The 18,684-nt window shown below is 38.2% G+C and overlaps 1 protein-coding gene across 1 annotated transcript; it reads right to left on the bottom strand.

Annotated features, from left to right (window-relative positions):
• Nucleotides 1–781: 781 nt before the first annotated feature.
• LOC127792171 (putative ubiquitin-conjugating enzyme E2 38) lies at nucleotides 782–16,240 on the bottom strand. The gene is made up of 6 exons (XM_052322566.1): nucleotides 16,057–16,240; nucleotides 4,485–5,126; nucleotides 4,326–4,389; nucleotides 3,918–4,057; nucleotides 3,523–3,834; nucleotides 782–1,272 (listed from the first exon to the last, which is right to left on the bottom strand). Exons 1-6 carry the CDS (start codon nucleotides 16,120–16,122, stop codon nucleotides 1,021–1,023), a joined length of 1,476 nt encoding a protein of 491 aa, XP_052178526.1. The 5' UTR covers nucleotides 16,123–16,240; the 3' UTR covers nucleotides 782–1,020.
• Nucleotides 16,241–18,684: the final 2,444 nt, after the last annotated feature.

The following is an 18,684-nucleotide window of genomic DNA, read 5'->3' as shown; positions in this document are numbered from 1 at the left end:
ATGATAAGAGAGAAACGGCGAGCGAGAACAAAAGACCCAAAAAGAGAGAGAGAAAGGGGAGGCATTGGCGGCGATTGAAACGGCAGAGGCAGATGATGATGGAGGCTACAACAAAGACAAACGACAACCAGAAGCATTGATGGCGACAGCTTCAATAGCAGCAAACGACGACAGGGGTAGCTGCATCGATAACAATGTCGACGAGATTGAGAAGAGAGAGAGAGGCGTCAACAGCAGCTAGAATGGCGACTAGAAGCATTGATGGCGACAGCTTCAACGACAGCAAATGACGACTGCGCCGACAAGAACAAACAGAGAGAGAGGGGGAGAAGCATGAGAAAATAAGTAGCAAATTGGGGGTATTCAATTTGAGGGTAGATTTGTAATTGAATCAGAGTAAATTTGTAATTAGAGCAAAATTGTCACCCAAATTATTCATGTAGCATTTTCTGATGATCTAAACTGGTTCCAAGCTAGTTTCACCAGGCACCAAATCCAAGATATGCGACAGTAATGACGAGGGATAAAACCTTGTGTTTGATGTGAAAAATTCACATCAAAGTTCAAAAACCCAAGTATGGGTCCTCGTGAGTTGCCCGGATGATAAGAAACTCTACTTAGCATCATCCGCAACCAGGGTTCGACCTAAGTAAGGGCAAAGCCCCACAATTTTGTACGCTTGCCTGGATGGATGCACACTAACAAGAAACCTGATTGATTCATGTAAAAACCTAAAACAAAAAGAATAAAAAGCAGAACAATGACATATAACAGGCATGAATGGATGCTAACAAGAAAGCCTGATTGATTACGATTAGATATGCAATTACGATTTTGACAAGGATCTCGGTTTGCACGGATAAATAGTTAAATGCACCACTTTATCTACACCTTTTCGGAACCCAGAGAAGTTCTTCTATACCGATAGACTGTGCAATGTCATCAAAAACTAAACCATGGAAATGTAATTAAAAGCACTAAGCTGCTTAAAGTTAGCCCCAAGATCAGTCTCTGCAGCTATCACCGTTGGGGGAGGAACTGCTCACAGCCTGATGAGCCATTTTTGGAGAAGTATGAAACTAGACTATTCATCATTTTAGCAACAGTTGCCTTGAATTCAGCAGTCTTGCCCGTATCCACCTGGGCAGGAGGATCCTGGGCTCTTCCTTCAACCACAGACCCTACTTCAGCACCTTCTATATAAGCTTTACACGCAGACAGAATGTCAAGGGCACGAAAGCGAAAATGACCAGCAACAAGGTCCTCAAAATGCTGCAACAAAAGAACAAATGGATCAAATGTGAAGTTGTGCGTGCGTGTGTGTGCACGTGCGCGCGCACACGCAAGAGAGAGAGAGAGAAGAGACAATCTAGAAAGAAAAATTATCCATGAACATAACAAAATATGTTGCCATCAACTTAGCCACTCAAATTAAATAAAGCATGACAAAGAGTTGAATGCACTCACAGCAGCCCATTAACAACAACAATCACAAACATAATCCCACTATGTGGGATGGCTACATTAATTCTAGACCTCTCCATCTATGGCCACTTCCTCTATAAGGACATTATATTAATATATTCTATTTCATTCTCTTTTGCTTCAAATTTCCTCCATCCGTTCCACTTCCACTTACCTCACAAAGTCACAAGTGCATCCATCTGTCTTTTTCTCACATGCCTAAACCACTTTAGTCATCACTCCTGCATCTTATCTTTAACAAGTGCCACCTCAACCTTATTAATTATTATGTATAATTTAGTTCCTTAATTTCTCTCTTCTTGTATGACCACACATCCACCATAATAGTCTTCATTTCAGGTATGCTTATATGTTATACATGTTGACATTAACTGCCCAATATTTCAAGCCATACAACAAAAAATAATCTTATAATCATCTGACAGAAGTTCTCTTTTACCTTTAAAGGGATTTTATGATCACATAAAATGCTAGGCATGCTTCTCCACTATAACCATCCTGCCTTAATCTAGGATATCGATGTAATCTTTTTTTTAGGATAAATTAATCTCCAAGTCTCACAATAACATCAGCCACACTACTATTTTTATTGAACGTACCATATACTCAGTTTTTTACTTCATTTATAACCTTTGGATCCTAAACTGTTTCTCCCTAATTCAAGTTTAAAAAGAAAAAGGATTCCAGATAATTTCCTGTGATCACAATATATTCTCACAAATCCTTCTAATTAAATGCAAGCAACACTTTAACAGTGACCTGAAGTCAATCTTCATTGCACATCACCCAATACACTTGCATGTACACACGCAGAAGAAGAAACACTTCAAAACAGTGCCCTCAACATACAACATCAAAGCCTTCTTAAAGTTACACAAATAGCTAGGGAATAAATTAACTTCTTCTTTTGTTTGATTAGTGTGTGCATTAAAAGGCCAAAAAGAACGTAACTTCTGTGCACAAGGTGTATGCTACTCAAGTTCTGGCCTAAAATACATTTTAAAATCAACAACTGAAAAAGAAGATTCAGAAAACCTCCCTGAAAGAAACAAACAAGTATGGCTGCAAAATATGTTCACCAAATCTGAAGCAATTGTAAATTCCATATAGATGAAAGCCAATCAAGATTCCACCATTCACGTGAGAAGTACTTTAATATGGTCACCACATGTTGCTTTTTCTTACAAGTCAAAAGTATTGGTAAAACTAACTTGCTCTTTTGAAGTAAAGCCTACAAATTAGTTTTTGGCTAAAGATTAAAAAACACTACTGAATCTAATTATAACTCCAAGAAGATAGCTACATTTTTCTTTTTCTAGCACATGAAATAATGTTTATGTTATCATTATTTTGGATTTTAACTTCACGTGTGGATTGAGTAATCTCCTCAAAGGTTGCAATGTTGAAGGTGTTCCTCTTATGTACAACTGGTCCTAAACCTAGTTAAATAGAGGATGGTTGCATTAGGGAGCCAACGGTTAACATAAAACTTATTAGATCAAACATCATGAATTCTAGACGCTAGATGTCTAGAATTCATGTAACCAATCCACCTAATAGGATTAAGACTTGTGATCGTCGTTGTTGTTATATCATAATTATGGATTTTATAGTATTTTTGTTGGTTCGGTGTCATTTTCTCAATAGTTTTGTATATTGTCGAAATGAAAAAGAATAGTATCTTCATGTTAGGATTAGTGGTGCTTTTCAATATTTCCAATATTATTGATAAAAAGTATATATATATATATATATATAATTTACATACTTTCTCTTATATCCATATCCTTGCTTTTCTAAATATATGTGTTGTGTGTCTGTATCCTTATCTGTTTCTGTACACACGTCCATATTGGTATTTCTTAGATAAGAACCCAACTTGGCTTTATCAATTCACAATCCTAATAATTCATTCATTCAATATCATCTAAATATAAAATCTATAAAAATTAAAATTAAGTTTTACCTCAAGAAAAATAAGAACCCATCATGACATAAATGCACGGGAGATTGCCAACGACATGAAAAGAAACATACCTTCGGGGGCCTCCTCAGTGTATACATCATTGTCTTCAAAGATAGAATAAAAACCTCTTCATTGTATGCTTTTGATCTCCACTCTCCCTCTGGCCCAGTATACATATTAGCATAACCAGGCTCATTAAAAAAAGGCTTTGGATTTAGTATCAAAGCTTGTATAGAGACAAGGACTTGTAGCATAGTTGATGTCTTTGGCATCCACATCTCATTCTTGTCACCACTCCATGTGTTCAGAAGGCTAAGGCAGACTTTCCCACAATCATACAAATTTGGATTTAACCGAAGCCCACCAGAATAGTAGTACACCATCTATGAGAGACGCAGTCTATTATTCACTATGGAAAATTTTAAAAATGATAATCAAAACAAAGATATTATTTCCAAGAACATACCGGGGGTATATCAGGATAGGTAGGAGGGAAAAGAACATCAAACACAAACAGACCATCATGGTAAGGAGTGCCAGCTGGCCCTATAATGACAGACCTCAGAAGATCCACCCTTGTTTCATAAACTCTGACGTATATTGTATCTTGTAAAGGAAAAACACCGAGTAAGGAAGGTGGGTAAAATAAAAAATACCTAGAGATGAAGAAGAAAAAAAAAATAGCTATTCCAAATAAACCCCCGTACTGAACCTTTCTTTCAAAGTTGCATGAGATGGTTGAAATGTTATCAACCACATATTCAGGCCACTATAAACAAAGAATCTTGAACAGTGAGGTTTATCTCCATATGTTCAAATATATTCTATTCTGTGTCATACACCATATAACAGAATGAACACAATCAGAACTCACCTGGTAAGTCCTTTTCCAGGATCTTCCATTCTTCCTGAATTCTTTTTGTCCAAGTCTTTGGTGGCTACCAATGAAAAGAGAACATGGAATTCACAAATCCACATCCATGAACACAAAGGAAGGTAAAACATGACATGCTGGTTATGTGACTATATTTACCTGCTGCCCTGAAAAACCCAAACGGTTGAAGTGATGATCTGAAAAATCATCAACAGTATCAAACTGTTTAAAATGTTGAAATTTTCTTATAACTTCATCATCCTTTACTTCTTGCTCTTTCACAGAACTTGGCTCTGCAAGAACTGTTGAACTGCTTGAGCCAGGATCTGCAATTTCGCTATTGGCTGAAAGGTAAATTTTTAAGGAAGGTATCCCTGCTCCTTCTGGCTGGGTCACAATGTCATTCTTGATTGAGGGGCCAGTAGAAGCAGCACAATTTGCACTTGGAACAGGACCTTTTAGCCAAGAAACCGATGCCTCTACCCCAGGAGGCAAATCCACATGATCAAACTGGGATTGCATACGCAGATACTCATCATCATCGTCATCATACATAAAATCATCATTGTCATCATAATCAGAAACATTGTCATCATCATTATCTACTGCCTCATCAGCATCATTATCATTATGATATGACATATCTGAATTGGAACCATTGAGATTGTCTGAATTAATAGATCCAGATGTTCCCAACATGACACTTGACTTCTCAAAATCATTGAGATTCTCTGAAGTAACAGATCCAGATGTTGATCCTACAATAACAGTACCCTTCCCAGAATCCTTGGCCACATCACCCTGAAGAGAGACCCATTAGTGTTTAATCAAAAAGCACATAATGGCATGACTGGCATTAAATAGAGGCATCTATAATAAATAATTTAGAAACCATGGTGAAACCAACATTGGATAGGGGGATATATAAATCAGTAGAATTATGTTAATACTTAATGGTTATGAGTGGGGTGTGTATGTGTATGTACGCATGTGGGCTAACATATTTTCTTTTTTGTCATTTTTATAATAACTATGCTACTTGTGGAACTCAAATCAGGGGCTCAAAAGCACCTCTCCTGTGCCATATTGGGTAGAAAGATGAGTGAAAAAAGTTATTAACAAGCAGTAAATAGATAGAAGTAATTATCAGATCACAAATGATAAGGTCCAACACCAATATCATAATTCATGATTACACGTAACAGGGGAGAGGACTTGTTCATATTTGAATCAAGAAATCATAGCTAATCTTGAGCAGTAACATAATACGAAAGAACTGGTGAAGATAACACATTTGCAAGAGAGAGAGAGAGAGTCAACTAATCAACAAAATTACAGCTTTTGAATGGGAAAACTATTAACTTTCTAATTCATGCTACCTCTAGCAACTCTCAAAGAACCCTAGCTACTGAAATGTGTACACAAAAACCTATTCTAAGAAGCCCATTTATAGGAAACAACCCTTTTGAGTTTTTCAATTCTTACATGGAATTAATTTCCCATTCCTTCCTGAATTTGGTTTACTTGAAAATTAACTCCCATCTGATATGATATTTGAGTTACCCAACATTTAAAAAATACCCCATTTCATGTTGGATGATTCTTGAAAGTTCATTCACTATGAAGTTATGGGAGGTGATAGATGGGATTTTGGAATCTTCCATCATGTGGCATCTAAGATTGTAGTAGTGTTTTCTAGCTTTGCTTCATGTAGTGCAAGATAGAAGGCAATACTATTATAGTCATGTCCCTTCTAACAGGGTATGAGCCATATAGGGCATTCTTAGTGCACAAGGCTCCTCACTTTGTCAGGATTAGGGAGGTTCATTTTTGTACTCAAACTTACAGTTACTTTGCAAAGAGAGCTTTTTTACAACTTGAACCCATGACCTCCCAATCACAATGAAGCAACCTTACCAATGCTACAAAAAAATTCTAAATGAATGAAAAGTTTGGAAATTACAAAACAGATGGCACTCCTTAACCACTTTCTCAAGGGGGTAATGATGGCATGTCATGGGATCAACATGCCTCAGGTTATTTTGAGGCATAATCATTCCCTAAGGCCTTGGTTGACCATGGTTAAAGTGCTTTCCCTAGGAAGAAGAGATTGGCCATCCAATGCTCCTTCTGTTATGGACTTTATTTTTGTCAAAGCTCGATTCTGACTGAGAATTCTCTTGCAATTTAAGAATGAATTGCGCAGGAATTGATGAACAGAAAGAGAGAGATAGAGAATATAGAGAGAGAGAGTTGGAAGAGAGAGCATGAGAGAGAGGGAAATAAGACTTCAATTGTATTCAAGCATGCCAGCTAATGTTGCGGTTGCTGGCTTATATACCCCTCCTTGAGGAGTGGCGCCAAGATTTAAATTACATTCTTCTTCCCTGTAACTGCCATCCCCTTTTATTACAATACCACCCCCTCTTTTATTAGGCTATTACGCAGCTACCTTGATCACATGACAATTCCCCTCCCCTTGGAATTCTTCTTGTCCTCAAGAAGAGTTAAGCAATCCTACTGCCTTTGGGAACTGCTAGAGTAAGTCTAGTAAGTACTCCCATGTGTTGTTCTCCGGATGTAGTGTAGACCAGTGCACAAGCATTGGGTAATGGGTAGTTTTTGTTTGTAGATTACTCTCTTGCCCACAATAGCGATAGGTTCAACCACCTATTGGACCTCTGGGACTATCGAGGGTAGGGTAGCACTCACCGGATTATCGCCTGGAGATGGTTTGAGAAGGGATACGCGAAAAATTGGGTGGATGGAAGACTCTTCCGGTAATTGTAGTTTATACGCCGCTTTATCCACCCAAGCCAACACTTCATAAGGGCCATAGAACTTAGGACTGAGTTTAGTCACTGCCTTGGAGTGGAGTTTGAGTAGATTTAGCTGTTTTCCTTACTGCTATTAACTTTAGCTTTTATATTTCCAGCTGGTAGTTTGTTAGACAGTTGTACCAGGTGTAAAGGGGGGGCTAGAATAGGACAAAATAGTCTGTTAGAGGAGAGGTGATCTGTTGTGGCAGCACCAACGAGTTTAATATATAAACTATGGCAGCCTCCTATAACAGTATCGAAGAATTTAATCCAAATCAAATTCCTATTCTCTCTATTTTCTCTCTTCCTCCCTTACTTTCTCTCTTCCAATCTCGTCTTCTTTATTTCTACGGTTCTCTAGCAACTTCCTCTAATTCACACCGAGTTGGGAGAGTTGAAGTTGTCATAGCACAACTATGACAACCTCAGCTTCAAATATACCTTATCCCCAACTAAGAAAGATCATTCGCTCCTCTTCTTATCCGCATACAGTTTCATCCTATTTTGGGCACTTGCCAATTCCTTCTTTAAAGTCTGCATTACTTGCTGCCTCTAAGCCAAATAGTCATCAACTGTGGCCACCAAATTAGGACCTCCGCTAATGGGTAACAGGGGTGGTTTATACCCAAATAGTGCCTCAAAAGGGGTCACCTTTAGGGCAGTATGGTGGTTGGTGTTGTGCCAACATTGTGCTAACAGTAGCCATTTGTGCCACCCTGTCGAATGCACTAAGCACACATTCCTAAGGTAAGTTTCAAGACATTGGTTGACTTGTTTTGTCTGCCCATCCGTTTCCGAGTGGTAGGCAGACGACATATGGAGTTGTGTGCCCAACGACTTCATTAGCTCCCTCCAAAGTAGGCTTGTGAAGACTTTATCTCGATCCGACACAATGACCTGGGGCAACCCATGTAGCTTCCCCACTTGGTCCAGAAACACCCTTGCAATCTCTTAGACAGTGAAGAGATGTGCTAGGCTCAAAAAATGAGCGTACTTTGTAAGTCTGTCCACGACTACCAATATGTAATCCTTGCCCTCCGACTTGGGCAATCCTTCCACAAAGTCCATGCTTATGCTTGATCAAGCCTACTCTAGAATAAGCAACGGTTCTAGCAGTCCTGGGGGGTGAATATTCTCATGCTTACACCGGCTGCAAATGTCACGGCCCTTCACATATTCTTGCACCGCCTTCTTTAATCCAGGCCAATAGAATAATTGATGGGTTCTGTTGTAAGTATTCCGGACCCCTGAGTGGCCTCCAACTAAAGAGTCATGTAGGACTGTCATGATCTTCCTCCTTAGTAACTCATCATTTCCAATCACTAATTTTTCTTTGTACCTTAGTAGTTCATTCCTTAATGAATAGCCTAGTCTGCTAGTTGGATCTAGGGTCAATTGCTCCATAAGCTCTTTGGTCCAGTCTTCCTTCCCATAACCAGATGCCACTTCTAGATACCACTCAAGTATAACGGAAGTCATTGTCACCGAGGTTCCTTCTTCCATGCATCAGGAGAGGGCGTCTGCTACCTTGTTATCATGTCCTTTCCTGTATTGGATAACATAGTCAAGACCCATTAATTTAGGCATACCTTTCCTCTGGAGGTGTGTATGGAGTTTTTGCTACAAGAGGAACTTTAAACTTTCATGGTTTGTTTTGATAATGACTTTACTCCCCTCCAAATAATGCCTCTACTTCTCTACTGCTAGTAGGACAACCAGTAGTTCTTCCTCGCACACACTGAGGCCCAAGTGCTTTGGTGATAAAGCCTGACTGATGAAGGCAAGTGGTCTGCCCCCTTGTGCCAACACTGCCCCAACCCCATAATTGCTAGCATCGGTCTCTAATACAAAAGGCTGATTGAAATTCGGGAGGCTCATTGTGGGAACCTCACTCACGGCCCTCTTTAGCCTATCAAAGGCTGTTTCAGCCTCCTCACCCCAAAGGAATCCCTCATTCTTCAGCAATTCGATTAAAGGCTTGCTGATGATACTATAATTTTTAACAAACCTTCAGTAATAACCTGTAAGGCCCAAGAATCCCCTTAGGGCCTTCACGTTCATCGGCCTTGGCCAAGCAGTCATTGCTGCTACCTTCTGAGGGTCCGTGCTCACTCCATCTTCTGATATAACATGGCCAAGGTATTCCACCTGGGTTGGTGCAAATGCACATTTGGACTTCTTGATGAACAACTTATTGAACCTGAGGATTTGTAGAGTTGTCTTTAAGTGCTCTAGGTGTGTGGAAAAATTAGGGCCGTAAATTAGGATATCATCGAAAAAGACCAAAATGAAGTGTTGTAGGTAAGGCTCAAATCATAGTTACCTGGTTCGCGGAACGCTCGGTACGCAGAAGGCAGTACGGGAACGTGGTACGCCACTTTTCTCGGGGCGCAATACGTGGGGGTAGGCTTCTTCAGTTCGCCATTTCCGTTCATAGTACACTTTGGTGCGTCAAAGTGGAACAGCTATGAAATATATAAATTTTTGAAAAAAAAAAATTTACTATATAAATTAGGAAATAGAAACTAATACAAATGATCAAAATTCTTAAGATAGAGAAATGATGAAACTTACTTAGGAATTGGGATTAGGACTTAGGAGTTTAAGATTGAAAACAATGAAAACATCAAACAAGATCAATAAGATTCATGAACAAAGTCTTGAATCTTGATAATGATAAAAATATCAAATAAATAAATATTAATATAATAATTATAAAATCATAAAATTTAAAAAAATAGAATGGGATGTGGAGTCCCAATAAAAAGCTTTAACCTAAAAAAAGGAAATCACAACTCACGAAAGAGGCTAGGCTATGCCTTTTTGCAGACCCACTTATTCTCTCCACCAGTTAATGCAACTTGAAGTCTCCACCAGCTGATGCGACGAAGCGAGAAAGGAAGCAAGCAAGAGACCAAGGGGAGAGCCGACGACCGGCGAGGGCGAGCGACGACCAAGGGTAAAGAGGCCAGGGGGGCAAGCCGGCGAGGGCGAGGCGGCGCCAATGAGCGACGGAGCTAGAGAAAGGCAGCAAGGAAGAGCGAGGCGAGCGAGTCAGCAACCTCACTGACGGTCCGAGTTGTTTGGCAAAGGCACGGAGGCCGAAACGAATGAGAGCAAAAGACAACAACCAGCAACGAGCGAAGCGAGAGAGGGAGAAGGGCAGGAGGGGGTGGGCAGTAGGCGCTTGAGCAAGAGAGGGTCTAAGGAAGGGTTAATGGCGAGCGTGAGTGTAGGCCGTCATTGCTTCACCTTCTAGTTCTTGACAAAGACCATGAACTGTTGCAGAGAGAAGGAAAGAAGACAACATCACTGCAAAGAGGAAGAAGACGGCATCAAAGATCTGGGTCTTTATTACAGAGGAACTGGGACGCGTCCCCAAGCATTCCAAGACGCAAACGCACAGCGTTCTAGTGCGCGTGTACTGGAACGCGGTTCCCCCGAGGGGGGGGGGGCGTATTAGGTAACTATGGCTCAAATATCTGATTCATGAGGACTTGAAAGGTTGCGAGTGCGTTAGTCAGACCAAAGAGCATTACCAAGAATTCATAGTGCCTTTGGTGAGTTCTAAAGGCTGTTTTATGGATATCTTGGGGGTGCGTACGGATTTGATGATATCCTAAATGAAAGTCAAGTTTAAAGAAAACTTTTGCCTCATGTAGCTCATCTAATAGGTCCTCGATGATTGGAATAGGAATCTTGTTATTGATGGTAAGGGAATTGAGTTGGCAAAAGTCAATACAAAACTGCCAACTGTCGTCTTTCTTTTTGACTAAGAGTAAAGGAGAGGCATATGGGCTGATGCTAGGTCTGATAACTAACCAGTGTAGCATTTCTTTTATCATGCGTTCAATCTCAGCCTTTTGTTTTGGGGGATACCAATAAGAACAGATGTTAACAAGTTTAGAATTGGGTTTAAAGATTATAGTATGGTCCAAGGGTTTAGGGGGTGGCAGAGCCTTAGGCCCCTCAAACAAATCCCTAAATTCAACTAAGAGTGCATCAAGTAAGTCCAATTGGTTTACCTCCTAGGGGGTTGAGTCATAGCTCTTTGAATCCAACATCAGCTTCCCACCATCGTCTGGTTCCTTCTCCTTCTGTTTAACTGCTTGTATAGAGAACAGTTGAGCCACCTCTGTCCACTTATTTTTGAATAGTTTATGTAACTTCTTTCCCGAGATAAGCTTGCAAGTGCCTACCTCCGCACTGCTTGTAATAGTCATTCTTTTTCCCCCTTTTTCAAAATGTAACTTCCATCTTATTAAAATCAAAGCAAATGGGACTTACTTCTCTCATCCAGTCCGCGCCCAAGACCATGTCACAACCCCCCAACTTGAGGAGTCTTAAGTCAGCCTCAAAAACTTCCCCCTGCATTTGTCAACAAAGCCCCATGCATGCTGACTTGCAAATTACTTTCTGCCCATCAACGATAGTAACTGACAACGGTTGAGTCCCCGTTAGGCTACAATGAAGCCTCTTAGCTACACCCTTATCGAGGAAGCTATGTGTGTTTCCACTGTCAATAAGTATTAACAAGTTGTTCTCATGGGCTTTCCCATCCACTTTTATGATCTTGCTAGTGGACACTCCCCTCAAAGCATGGAGAGAAATCTCCATTTTCTCATCCTCTTCTTCTTTCCCTTGATTATTTGCTTCTTCAACCTCTTCCTCCTCTTCTTCAGGTCCTTCTAGTAGCAGTAGTTGGCATTTGCACTGATGGCCTAGGGTGTACTTGTTCCCACATCTAAAGCAAAGTCCTGCCAACCTCCTATGCTCCCTCAAATTTCCCCCGAATGACTGAGAAGGAGTAGGAAGGGTTAACCCCTTGCTACTATGTCCCCATGTTCCGCCCTCCTTATTCCACCCCAAGTTGCTTTGTTGTGGGGGCATCGCCTGCCATCCCTTGTTCACTCCCTTTTGCTTCTTCGTTAATGCTTCTACCATTAACTCCTACAACTTGGCACATTCAATGGCCTGTTGTACTGTTTTTGGATGGAACATCTTAACGGTGGGACGGATATCCTCGTTCAAGTCGCTGATGAAGCTTGATACAAAGTATCCCTCTATGAGAGTAGGATTGGAGATCAGCATGAAGGCCTTCAACTCCTCAAACCTCTGCTGATAAGCTTGTACAGATCCCCCGTACCTAAGCTTATTAAATTCTTCCACAACGTCTTAACATTCCTTTCTCCCCAAATCTCCCACATAGGCCTTCCACGAAATCTTCCCATGTGCACCACTCCTTCACCCCCATCCAGCCTTGATACCATGCATCTCCCACGTCGTTAAGGTAAGTTGCTGCTATCGTTACCTTATGTTGTTCAGCCACATTGTAAAGGCTGAACACTCTCTCACAGCGCCTAACCCACCACCTTAGGTTCTAGCCATCAAATAGGGGAATCTCCATCTTAGGCATAAGCAAACCGATCTGGTTTGATCTGATTGCAACGCCCGGCCTCCTTACTCCCACATTTTCCTCCATCACTAGCTGCTCTGTTTCTAATTCTGCAGATCTCTCAGATCTAAAATTACCTCCCTAGCCATTTAGGATTGGCTCAGATCGCTCCCTCGGATGAAACTCAAGTGAGATTTGTACCTGAGTTTGGTGCAAAAGCATCAGCATAAACTGATGCATGTGATCCCTAAGAGTTTGACTCTGTTCTCTCATCTGATCCTCCAATCGAGGAGTTTGTGCTCTACTCTCCTCGCGCCACACATTCACCGCTCCATCGATCCTCCTTTCCATCGAATTTTCAAACATTTCCATCTTGTTCTACATCTCCGATACTGCCGTCATCACTTGCTGGAGCTGGACCTCCATCTACTTCACCCTTATTCCATTTGCCATGGCCTAACCCAATCGCCCAAGAACTTGCTCTGATACCAGATTGTCAGAGCTTGATTCTGACAAAGAATTCTCTCGCAATTCAGGAATGAAATGTGCAGGAATTGATGAACAAAAAGAGAGAGATAGAGAATATATATATATATATATATATAGAGAGAGAGAGAGAGAGTCAAAAGAAAGAGCACGAGAGAGAGGGAAATAAGACTTCAATTGTATTCAAGCATGCCCGCTAATGCTGTGGTTACTGACTTATATACCCCTCCTTGAGGAGTGGCACCAAGATTTGAATTACATTCTTCTAACTACTGTTCTTCTACATTCTTCTTCCCTGTAACTGTCATCCCCTTTTATTACAATACCACCCCTCTTTTATTAGGCTATTACACGGCTACCTTTATCACATGACAATTTTTTTCTTTTTTCTTTTTTCTTTTTTCTTTTTTCTTGTCTTCTCTCTTCTTCTTTTTTGTCTCAATGGTACGTGGGAAAATATTGATGTCGATCTTATTATGAGGAGATAAGGTCAATTACTGTTTTATGTGCAAAGCAAATGGTTTGATTAAATATTATTTGCTGTAGCATTAATATTGTAGAAGTTTTCATCTCTCTAGTCATGGCCTGCTTGCAGCAGAGTTTTTGTTCTTGTGCCATTTCTTAACCTTGTCATAGCTAGGAAAGGTACTTGTACAAGGAGGGGAGGGAAAAAAAGTAACCATGACAGTGCCTCCAGACTTTTGATGCAGACTATTTTGGGTGAACAGAATTGGAGACACTGCAAGAATTCAGAGCTCATTTGAGTAGGCTGGGCCATGTTTTCATATAGTTAATTCACTAAAGTAGAATCTTCATTAATAACTTCTTTGGATTTATAAAGGATTTTCATCAATTGCATGTTTCTCCTTTTTGTATCGAATATTTCCCCTTGGTAATTCTGATTTAATACCATAGTTCTTAGTATTATACGATACACAATACATATCATATGATACGATACAAAACACATGCTCACAGATACAAATTGAAGAGTGTATTGCATTTTGCTTTGTATAGCAATACATATTGCATATATTGTATGATACGACACGATTTGGGTGCATCACACGATCCAGGTGATACAAAAAAAATGAGGTTAAAATCGAAATTTTGCAGCCTGGTCCATGCAATCAGTCGTTACAGTTCTCAAAAATGCTGCTAGAGTTTAAAAATCAAATCAGTTTAATATTAAAACAGTCATGCAGGACTGCGAATACAGTCATAACAGATTCCGGACCAAATTATTGGTGGCTACTGAGTTCAAAAATATACATAAATAGCCAGGTTAAAAAGAAAGCTTATGATAAGCATATGAACAGTCTAATGAAGATTATTGCTCTCCAGGAAAGCTTACTTCTGATCTCTGCCCAGCATATGAACAGTATCTTGACTCTCCACTCTTTCCTATTCATAAGACATATGATTAATTTTGGATTCCTGATAGCTTTTGTTAGTGCCATACACGATATCAATATTGTTAAACTTGGGTGAACATTATCGTTTTGAGTACTTTCTTCATGTTATAGGTATAATCGTCTTTTATAGTATATTTTTTAAACGATTTATCAAATTATTACTGTATCATACGATACGATTCACAATAGAAAACTTAGGCCTTCTGGTTCACGATATGTATCTCAACTTGACAACCATGTTCAATACACCATAACCTAGCAAACATATGTGTGTAGTTGAGCATGTCAGATGTAAAACCTTGTTTTTTTTCCAGAATACTCCTTACTTGATTCAGTGGAACCATCAACAACATAATTAAAACTACTGAACTGTGTCAGCATAAAGTCTAAAAAAGGAAAGAATGCAACACTACCAAACAAAAATCCACAATTAAAACATCTATACACATGTGCACGGCCAACAGGCACACTGTCCTTGGCAAATGGCTCCATACTAAAAATTACTATAATTATCATCAGGCTTTGGACATGCACATGCATGTACATACAGTGGCAGAGCCACATATCTAAGAGTGCGCAATGCCCTCCCCCCACCCCCCAAAAAATTATATATAGGGTATATATAAAAAAACAACTCTCTTTTTTCCAAAATTGGACCTATTAAATCTATAAAATCTAGGTCAATTTGAGAAAAAAAGAAAAGTATAAGTAATAAAAAATATTAATTATTGTAAAATCTTAAAATTTTCGAAACCAAGAAACGAAAAAGAAGTATATTTTGTAATTTTAATAATATTTGCAAAAAGTATATGACATCAATAGGAGCGTTTCATAATTTTCAAAATATAGCCAAAATTAAGTTTTCTTTTATAATCAAGGAGCGTCATTATTACTTCATTGCTGCCTTTGAAGCTTGACAAATGATCCAACAATTTCCTTTTAAACCCAATTAGTTGATTGAAAACAAAACTACTAAAAAATTAATTTCCCGGTTGTCTCTTCATAAATTAAACAAAGAAAAATCTTTTCTTTGTGAACAACTAACTAGTTAAGAGTTACTGAACAAAGAAAAAAAAAAAGGAAGAAGGAAGAGGAGAAAAAAGAAGAAAAACGGTTGAATAAGGATAAAACATCTTTAGCAATTGTGTGGAAAAACTTAGTTCTATAAGGTAAGAGAGAAAAACCTCTTATCTTTCATTTTTTTCATATTCAATAATTTCCAATTAAACATATAATATGTTTTGATATTAAACCAGGGGAAAAATTTGCCCCCACTAAGCCCAGTCTTGGCTCCGCCACTGTAATAAATGCACTAAATTTTAGTGTTCTATCTGCAAAGAATATGGTTAATAAAACAGTAAATACAAGTCAGTTCAATTGAATGATCCGAAGGAAACCTAACCACGAAGTCCAGGGAAGACGATCAAACTATTAAATTCGAACGAACTAACCGATCAATCATAGTCGAATAACCAACAAAAACCCCTGAATTCCGACAAAATTAAGCCCCTTACTTGATCAATCACATGCATTGGGGGCCGTAACAGGCTGATCGATCAACAACAATTCACTCAAAAATAGTTCGTACGCATAGAAATGGGTCTTTTTAGTGTTACCTCATGGTGTTTGAGCTTCTTGGCCGAGACCTGAGAGTCAACCGAGTCAAACTGGTCGATTTCCATGGTGCGAGTGATCGGAAATCGGAACCCTCCAACAGTTCAATTGTGCCTAGAAGAAAGACAAAAAGAGCCGCGGGCGTAGTGAGAGAAAGCGATAGAGAGAGAGAGCGAGAGAGGAGAGAGGAAGAAATATCTAGCGCCGCGTTTATATTAACCGAGCTATCGTACGCTGGAAGGAAGAGCAAATACGAAATATGAAATTTTTTTCTTCACACGTGTCAACTTGTTATTCGACAGCTTTGATTTTTTCTTTTTTAGGACCAAGCCTATTTACAAAAATACAAAAGAATCACAGCTAACAGAATTTCTAAAAATAGAACTATTTACAAATTAACTTGTCAATTCCCTTACAAACTACTAACAAACGATTTTTACCTACTAGTCAAGTCGTCTAATTTCTAATAAAAGAAGATATCATTTTAACGAAAAATTAAATTCTCGATAAAACGACAAAAACAAATCTAAAAATTCGTTTATTTTCATGTATAACGATTCGAGTATTTATTTGTCTGAACAATAACTAATTTCACAACTCTTTTGTCTTACAAGAAATTTCTAATTAATTTTTTTATAATTTTTATTTGCTTCATAATTCTCACTCTTAATTTTGTTGCGTACTCTCACCCCCTTATTCTCTTAGCATACTTTATCTTTCACTAAACTTTAATTGCATTGTTCAATATCAAATTCTAAAAGAAAAAAAAAATATGTAAAAACATTTATTAAACATTGTAAGTTAAATTATTTTTTGACCCTCTATGATTTGAGCTTTTTTCTGATATGTTCTTTGATTTATTTTTAATCTTAAAGGTCCTCCTAGTTTAGCTTTTTTCTACTCAAACACTCCTCCTTTAGGTTTTGAAACAAATAACATTGTTAATTAAAATCAAATTAGCCTAACAATCTTTCTCTAATCCCTATTTTTAATTAAAAAAAATAAAGCATAGAAATTGCAATTGTCAACCTTAAAAGGAGAAAATAACATGACATTGCCATTTACTATAATTCCCCACTAGTTATTTCTCTCTTATAAAGTCTCGATCTCAATCACAACATATCTAGTGTTTGCTAGAATTTTTCTATATTCTTTTATAAATAAGCTACCACTAATTGAAATTTTGAGTTGTAAAGTTCATAAAACCAACAAAACCTATTAAAGTGATCCAATAAATTTTCTAGATTTAGATCCATCTTAGCATTTAATTATGTATGATATATGAAAATGTGTAGAGAGTATAAGTTATTGGTTCATTTAATGAGAAGGCCCAATAAAAAAATCGTAGAATTTGGTCCCTTCTTTTATCTAGGATTCAATTTTGAATTTAAATAGAAAACTATGATTGTTTGTCCTATTACTAACATCTATACAGTTATTAGAGGACAAAATGGAGGACTTAGTTAGAACATGTGAATTTTCTTGTGTAGATTCAATTTTAATAATACCTACTAGAAGTCTATCTAAAGAAAAGATTTAGATTGTTATGGAATCTGATATTTCTATAATTCTTTTTTAATTGTGTTATATTTTTGGTATTAAATAATAGATTAAATCACAGTATTAGCATTAATTATATCTCTTCAATGGTTATATGTATGAAATGGGGTAATGGAACTTAGATGGTTTCAAGAGAGACTAAAATGGGTTAATCGAACCATCAAAGAAAAAGAAGAAGAAGAATAACAAAATGAGGAAGAAGAAAACTAAGGTTCCTAAATATGTTGAAAAAGGAAAACCTTAATAGCGATGAAGTCACTAAATCGCAATGAAGACTATGCAATCATATTGTACTTACAACATATATTCCAAAATTGAAGCACCATCATCTTCCCTATTAGAACTATGTAGTTCACCTAACATATTGAATATGGCTACATAATATCTACCCTACTAAGTGATGATTTATGTATGAAGAGATTCAGGACCATAATCAAACTTTCTACGCTATAGTGACCAAATGAGGTTGTATTCATCTTTGAACATTTATCACATTAAACCTTCAACCAACAATTCGAAATGAAAACATCAATCATCCAATAATAAATGGCATATTTCCCCACACCACAAGCCACAAAGGTAAATGATTAAATGTTATGACCATGCATGATAAATATGTTAAGAAATCAAGGTTTTTGATGTAATATCAACAATATTGTTTTCATATTTCAATGTGATGTGTACATGGCCTAATAAGCCTATTTTCGAAAGGCCCACAAGCCTAAAGACAATAGATGAACAATCATGCCAAGCAAAAGGACCTACGAGACCTTCTCGGTTGAAGAGCTCCAAGAAGACCCCCTCAGCAAGCCCATGAAAAAGGTTCCGAGAAACTCTCTCAAGTAGTCTCCTTTGGGGTGCCCCTCATATTTAACACAAATAGTTTCCTTTGAGATCTTCTCCTTAAAAGTCAAAATAGATAATCTTGAGATTATGGGAGACCCTGCCACCTATCGTCTATCATCTCTGTAAATTAGAGGTTATCCCTATTTTCTAGTTACACGCAAAATACTATATATATAAAACTCTCTACAAGCTCTTTTATTTTATGGTGAGTCTAACATAATTAA

This window comes from Diospyros lotus, chromosome 15 (genome assembly GCF_014633365.1).
Source record: "Diospyros lotus cultivar Yz01 chromosome 15, ASM1463336v1, whole genome shotgun sequence".
Taxonomy (NCBI): Eukaryota; Viridiplantae; Streptophyta; class Magnoliopsida; order Ericales; family Ebenaceae; genus Diospyros; species Diospyros lotus.
The sequence above is the reverse complement of the archived record's forward strand: the minus strand, read 5'-3'. Positions and strand labels throughout refer to the sequence as shown.